General features: G+C 52.2%; 1 protein-coding gene across 5 annotated transcripts in view; it reads right to left on the bottom strand.

The window, feature by feature from the left end:
- Positions 1-1,618: 1,618 nt before the first annotated feature.
- The window catches only part of BCL6 (BCL6 transcription repressor), a 23,177-nt gene continuing 17,266 nt past the window's right edge, over positions 1,619-7,529 (bottom strand). For 4 of the 5 annotated variants that reach the window (XM_045296419.1, XM_045296421.1, XM_004713406.2 and 1 more), the window contains exons 6-10: positions 7,043-7,227; positions 5,632-5,799; positions 4,378-4,508; positions 4,141-4,278; positions 1,619-1,900 (exon numbers count right to left, since the gene is read on the bottom strand). In XM_045296419.1, the coding sequence (XP_045152354.1) occupies positions 1,757-1,900; positions 4,141-4,278; positions 4,378-4,508; positions 5,632-5,799; positions 7,043-7,227 (766 nt within the window). In that variant the 3' untranslated portion in view covers positions 1,619-1,756. The remainder of the gene's footprint in view (positions 1,901-4,140; positions 4,279-4,377; positions 4,509-5,631; positions 5,800-7,042; positions 7,228-7,529) is intronic. The other variant, XM_004713407.2, reaches the window with a different exon arrangement.

Here is a 7,529-nt window from a genome sequence, read left to right as displayed (position 1 = left end):
ACCCAGCACGTGCTCGGAGCCTGCCCCAGAGGCACTGCCAAGGGGCACGCCGCTGGTCAGGCAGACTGGTGGCCCAGGGGGGGCAAGGCTGCATGTGCCTGCCCCTCTGCCACCCAGGAATGGGAGGCAGGTGGGCAGACTTTCCCCTCTGGGCCAAGGGCCAGACCCACACTTGTCTTCACTGTTGGACCCATCCGTCAAACTCGATCCATGGGGCACTTTGAGGTAAAAGAAGCCTGAGCGCCAGAACAAACAGGCCGGATGTCATGTCCGAATCATGGAATCCTAGCTGGTTTTGTTCATGCCACCCCTGTGAACAGGAACCAGACCTAGAGGGAAAGTGGTTGCCCCAAGCCACCGAAGGAAAGGGTGGTGTGGTCCCGTGGGGACCCAGGTCAGATTCTCAGCCAGTTCAGGCTTCAGCTCATGAAAAAAACAAAAAGGTGCATCGCCTCGAACTGACCCAAACCAGAACCAGGTGGCGCGTCGCGCGGTTCCACGTTTCCAATGGCCTTCTTCCTGCTGACGGGTATCTCCAGGCCTTTCTTCTGAGGTATGTCCAAGCTTTCCCTTAGCAACGCCCACCCCTCTCCCCAGGGACTCCCAAGGGAACTGCCCACCTACTCGTTGGAGTCCTGACTCAAACACAAGACCTCTGGGCCAGGCCGGCTTGACTTTTCAATGTTTTATTCTTGTATTTGTACAGCTATATTTTACAACGCGGTAATGCAGTTTAGACACAGCCAAACCCTGTCTCCGGAGTAGTTAGGACACAAGCATGACGCAGAATGTGATGAGACAAACGTTCCCAAAGGGAGTTGAGTTAGGACGACTCCACGTCCCTGTGTCTGCCTGCACTTCACCAAGGGCTGGCACGCTCGGCCACTGGTGGAAACTTCCATGGAAAAAGGCACCGTGAGGACACGTTGTACAGGTATATACAAACTGAAAACGAGAACAAAACTACACATTGTTTCCTTCTGCAGCTGGTTGTTTTGTTTTTTTTGTTCTTTTTCTTTTTAATACACACTTTGTAAATTGTAAACCTTCACTTGCAAAAAAATACAAATACACAGAGGCATTTTAGACAAAATATTTTCTTACTTATACAGATGCAATACTTAAAATATTCTCTTAAGTGCTCTTTCTCAATAAAGATTCTCAAATCCGTGTCTGCCTGCAGATACAAAATCGAGCCTTTAACACAACTTTATATATTTAATATATCTTTTTTTTTCGGGTTTATATATATTTATTATATATATATTTATATATTTACAACTCTGCCATATATTCCTTCACCTTTGGTTAAAAAAATTAAAGCCCTCTCTTTGATAACATACTGAAGTCTCCTCTTTTAAAAGAATGCACATTTACATATAAAAGAAACATCTGTTCCCACAAAACACATACATTCCTCATTTTGCAGCAGACTGTCCAGTCAGAACTCAGGCCGACTCCCCCGGCTTCGCGATAGAAAATGATTTTGCCTTTTGCACACATGGTTCGCCTTACACGTCGGAGAAGAAGCAATATTATTTTCTTAATGTTTGACGGCAGTGGGGGCAGGGGAGCTACCTCGGCCCCCAGCGCCCACTGCCCCTCCCCCAGCCCGCCCCCTCCCTCTCCCCCCAGCTATGATTTGCTCTAGTGGATGAAAGAGGCACTACGTCATGGGATGGACATCGTAAAGTGTTACAGTATCCTTTGGGAGGTCCTGAGAAGGCTCAGGAGGGACGCATCCACACGGCAGGCTTCAGCAGGCTTTGGGGAGCTCGGGAGGCAGGTCGGTGGCAGACACGCGGTACTGCACCTTGGTGTTGGTGATGGCGCCGTGCTTCTGGCGCAGGTGCAGACGCAGCTGGCTTTTGTGACGGAAGTGCAGGTTACACTTCTCGCACTGCAGGGAGAAGAGGAGTACATGGTGAGCTGCTTAGCCCTCATCCGCCCAAGGCCACGGGAAAAATCCTGAGGAATCCTGGCTTCTGCTAATGGACGGGGCTTTCTTTCGGTTTCCAAAAAAAGGCTGTCACTGGATTGGACTCTGATTCAAAGCAGCCCCCTCTGTCTCAGAGCAGAACGGTGCTGGTTTTGTGCGAGTCAATCACCAGGCCTTTCTTCTGAGGGCCTCTCAAATCTCTACACTTTGCTAAGGTTCCATCGCTGCTTTCTAAAATGTTGCTCATACCGTCCCCACTCCTTGATGTGTCTCTTCCTCAACTCCCCCAAATTCAAATCATGTCTACAAAGTGCCGCTCAGATGGACCTTCCCCTAAGGATTCAGGTTTACCTCATGCTTTCTGGGGTAAAACGAACCCATTGTTCCTTTGGGCATCCTCATGCTGTGCTACCTTCATCAGGTGGGGAACTCTCAGAGGACAAGAACGACGTCCCTAAACGTGACAGTCCTCGAGTGACTAGCAGTGTGCAAGACTAGCCTCTTGCACAAATAGACAACAACAAAACACCAAAGCTCACTGCCATCAAGTTGATTCCAACTTAAAGCGAGCCTGTATGACAAGATAGGAAACCCTGTGCCTTTCCGAAACTCTAACTCAACTCTTTATGGGAGTAGAAAGCTTTTCTCCCAAGGAGTAGCTTGTGGTTTCGTAGTAACCACCACACCACCACAGCTCCTGGACAAATAGACTGGATCAGGTTAAATTCGTGGACATTCTAGAGGTGAGTCTACAGATGCAGTTGTAGTCTCTTGCCGCACACAGTTTAAGTACACGCATGTGCACATCGAGATGTTTCTCGCTTTGATAAATGAACGTATGAACAATGTCAGTGAAAAGGTTACTTAACAATAATATTTATAACTCCATTTTACACCTGCAAACTACAAAAAACCCACATGTGCAAGTCAGACGAAGGCTCATAGGAGAGCCGAAGAGTCAAAGGACTCCAGTCCCCGTCCACCCAGCCCGATGGAGTTGCAGCACTTGTTTCGAGAATTTGAAAACTGCTCACCTAGAGCATCCTCATCAGATCAGAGGAAGGCCGAAGAGACAGCAGGCTTGGGGGCCCATAGCGCTTAGCTGAGGCTGCCATAAGCATTGGCATCTAAGGCAGAATAAGGGCTCAAAAGTCCCACCTGCTTGGCCAACATCATTCCCCTTCAAAGCAGAAGGAGACACATCTGCGAAGGACACCTATTGCCCGCACCAGCGGATAAAGGATAGATCGTAAACAGCAGGCTTTGGGGACCACCCGTGCTTGACAGCAACTACTCCACACAGCCCTTGCAGCAAGCCAGCACCCAGGAAGTATAGAAACAGCAGAGCAGGCTGTGTTCCACGCGGACTCCGAAAGTTAGATTTTATATAATCTGCGCAGACCATACACAGTATTCTGCTTTTGATTTTTTTTCAACCATTTAACAATAAAATGAAATGATTTTAAGGGTTTGTTGTTGTTGTTCACAGAACATATAAAAGCTAGCCTGTGGGCCATAGTTCATAAGCCATGTTCTAGAATACTGCAATTGCAACGGCTTATTCATGGCAACAGGACCCTAGTGACACAAGGGCTACGAACACGCTTGTTCACCTAGTGGTCCATGGTTCAAAGCTACCAGCGGCTCCAGGGAAGACAAGAGCTGACGGTCTGTGTCTATCCAGATTTCAGCCTGGGAAACCCTATGGGGCAGTTGTACTGTCATGCTGGGCCGCTGGGAGTCAGCATGACACAGGGCAACATGCTAAAAAGCTGACCACCTCCTCCTCTTTCACACACCCTTCTCTCGGATTTCTTTCTCATGAATACCATCTTTTTCTAGTTCTTTCTACTTCTGTAACTGGTCCTCCTCAGTTCCTTTAAAATATGAGGCTAGGCCAATAGGGGCAGGTTGTAGGCATGCAGTAAATATTTGGAGAATAAATGAATGACTCTAGAATCCATGTATCCATTGTCCAGACGGGGTCCCTAAAGCCCAGGTCACCTACCCTGAAACCCCCATTTTAAAGATGAACAAACTGAGGCCCAGGCCAAGTTCCAGCAAGGTGTCTTTGACAGGCTTAGTCTAAGTCTCTACCATTCGTTCAGTGGTCATCCCACTACATGCTTGAGACTGGAGCAAACACTTGGGTCCTCCCCACCCCGCCCCAGGCCAGTCTGGGCCACAGGAGGCTCACGTACGTGGTACGGCTTCTCGCCCGTGTGAATTCGTAGGTGGCTCTTCAGGGTCTGGAGGTGCCGGAAACGCGTGCCACAGATTTCACAGGGGTAGGGCTTCTCGCCAGTGTGGATGAGCACGTGGGCACGGAGGTGGGCCACCTGGATGGAGGAACAAGGTCTGTGAGGCTCTAATGGCTCTGGCCACAGGGCCTGCTGGCACCCCTCCTCCGCAGGCGCCCTATAGCGTCCCCTGCTCACCTGGACAAATCTGGCTCCGCAGGTTTCGCATTTGTAGGGCTTCTCTCCAGAGTGAATTCGAGTGTGGGTTTTCAGATTGGCTGGCCGGTTGAACTGGGCCCCGCAGATGTTGCAACGATAGGGTTTCTCACCTATTGCCGAGAAAAAGGAAAGAAGAAGAGAAAAGCCGTATTCAGTGGGAGGATGTTCACAGTCCCTGGCCAACGCCCTGCAAAGCAAACCGATCAGATGAGACAGAGAATTCAGGCCTGTCACCTGGTCACCTTGCTCACTCATGAGCTCTCTCTCTCTCTCTCTCTCTCTCTCTCTCTTTCACGCACGCACACACGCAGGCACACAAGCAAGCAAGCAAGCAAGCAGGGCATGTGGGCCAGAATTGCAACGCTGAGAGAGGGAGGAGCGTTCCAGGGAGCCTGGGTTTGGGAACCAGCTGTCATTCCAATTCTAGGGCTGCGGGATCTAGACAAGTCACGCTCCTTCTCTGGGCCTCTGGGCCTCAGTTTACCCCATCTAGGAGCCCACCCTGACCATCTGGGCAGGCTGCTCTCTCTTCTCTTGGATGCAACTGATTCAACAATCAGCCCACTCGCCAGGGAGTTCACCAGCAGCCCGCTAGCTCTAGTTTCTCCCTTTCAGAGCAAGCACTCAACCCCCACCATGCTCCCCTGCTGGTGGTAACCGGTAAATGGCAGGGGGATTCCATATACTAGAGGAGGGGTGGGCCTGAGTTTGAGTAGATGCTCAGCTGGAAGAACCCAGCAGCAGGACTGAGCCATCCCTCCTGGAAAGTGCCTGGGAATAGCAGAGTTACTTAAAGAGAGGTCAACCCTGGGGGGCGGGGGTGGGGTGGGGGGTGGGAGCAGGACCAGGTTATGAGAAGCTACTTGGTCAAAGAATGTGAGTTCATAAGAAGCAAGTCCTTAGGGGAAATCAAGAGGTCTCCAATTCTTTCTGCCTCTGTAAAAGCCTAAGCCACTCTGCCTCTTCCGACCTCCGTTTCCTGACCTGTGCCATGCAGTGCACATTTCTGACCCAAGCAAAGGCAGAGAAGCAGGACAGACGTCTCAGAAAAAAGACAAAGGATACAGGAGGCGGGCCAGTCACTAAACTAGGGTGCGATAGGGCGAAGCAGCCCTCATTCAGGCTAAGACAGTGGCTGCTCCCTGCCTAGTCCACCAAGGGCTCCCACATCTTGCTCCAGGCCCCCTGCCCTGGGCCACCTGGAGAGCTGGGTGGGGTTGGGCAGGGCCATACCCGTGTGGACGGTCTTGTGGCTGGCGAGGTTGCCCTTGTAGCGGAAGGAGGCCTGGCAGCGGTCACACTTGTAGGGTTTGTCACTGTGCGTCTGCAGGGTGTGCCTCTTGAGCGAGGCCTCCTCAGAGAATCGGCAGTCACACTCATTGCAGAAGAAGGCCCCATTCTCTGTTAGGGATGGGAGGGGGACACCACATCAGCGCGAGAGGGGCTGGGAAGGGGAGAAGGCAACGAAGCTGTTCTCCCCACTGCCTCCAGGGCCAAACTGAGCCCCAGCCCCTGCCCGCCCAACATGGGGGAGCCAGAGCCAAGGACCTGCATGGTTTCATTGTTCCTAGCATTTCATCTCAGTCTTGGAGAAGAACGGAGACAGCCCAGCAGGGGAGCTCACACCACCAGGTCCCTCCTGGCCAGCCCCAGCCCCAGCCCCAGAGGAAGGCTCTGCAGAGTTCTCCCTCCTCCTGCGAGAGCTCTGAGCACTGACTTTGCTAATCAACCCCCAGTTTTCTCCACATTCAGACTCAGAAGCCCTCGTGCCAGAAGCCCTCGTGTCTCTGCCCCTCCTTGGCTGCCTCTGTCTCCCTGCTGACCTCAGGCCCATTCCAGGAATGAAAGATGCAAATCAGGCTCCATCAAGCTCAAGGTCAATGAAGGGGGGTGCTCCCCAATAATGGAGCTGGCGAGGCTATCCTTCTGCCTGTCTGGATTCCATGTCTCCCAAAGACATCTGTGAGCTTAGGGGAGCCAAAGATGGGAGCAGAAACAGAGGCCCAGAGAGCGGGAAGTGCGGAGCAAAGGCAAAGGCCCAGGGGCAGGCGGGAACAGCCCAGCTCTCCCAACCATCATCAGAGTTCAAGGTCCTGGGCCAAACCACTGGACATAAGCAACCAGTTTTCCTCTTTCCCCTTCTTCTCCTCTGATGACAGTTGGAAAGGCCATGCCATTGTGGCTGAGCCCCGACTAGGGATTCCTGGACTAGGGATTCCTGGACTCTATAGTTTTGCAGCCAAATCTTGAGTGTAGAATCTTTTACTTTTAGACTACCCAGAGACTTCTCCCTCTGAAGTCTGCAGGGGGGTGCCAACATGCACACAGGTCCACTCTAGTAGCTCTGGAAGGCGGGGAGGGAGCCCAGAAAGCCAAAGCTGGGGCCGCAAACCACCTCTACTGCATGGAGCTGAAAGGCATGTCTTGACTACTCCAGACTAACTCTAACACTCCACCCCTGGCTGTGGTGGCTTCAGTTCCCTAAGAAGGTCCTTAAGAAATGCAGAGTGATGGGCTAGGGTGATAAATGCCAGTGGAAGGACTTCCAATGAGGGGTTTCTCCAAGTCAATGACAACAGCAGAAATAGAATGAAAACCCAGTGCTTCTTCTCCCTGGCATAGGAAAGGCAGGCAGGGGACTCACCACAGCTGGAATCCGAGTACTCAGACTGGGTCTCTCCCATCTCCTCGGGGAAGGCGGTCCCTGGCGTGTGGAGACACAGCTCTGCATGCTGAGGAGACTGCGAGCCGCAGGAGGTGCACTTGGGAGGGTGCAAGTAGAGTGGTGAGTGGCTCTCACTGCTGCTGCGAGGGGAGCCTGTCAGGGACCTGTGGGTAGGAACAAGGAGAGCCTGAGCTCCTGCACACTTGCCCTTGCCCTGCAGTCAAGGAAGCTGAGAGCAGAGTTGGCCTTTCAGAATCCCCATGACTACCACCTAGCAGCAAGTGCTAGCTGAAGCCAAGTCAGGCCTCAGCGCCAGACGACTGGTGGTGCTCCCCTCAACACTGCAGCCCCAGCCTCACCCAATCCAAAGGAAGGAAGAGGACCCCATGCCACACTGAGACAAGGATGGCCTTTGGGCTCCATCCATGCTCTCTGCTAGAAAGGGGAGTCTTGTCTCTTGTTTGCA

This window comes from Echinops telfairi, unplaced genomic scaffold (genome assembly GCF_000313985.2).
Source record: "Echinops telfairi isolate 266 unplaced genomic scaffold, ASM31398v2 ScPeMD7_7407;HRSCAF=8445, whole genome shotgun sequence".
Classification (NCBI taxonomy): Eukaryota; Metazoa; Chordata; class Mammalia; order Afrosoricida; family Tenrecidae; genus Echinops; species Echinops telfairi.
This window is presented reverse-complemented; position numbering and strand designations above follow the sequence as displayed.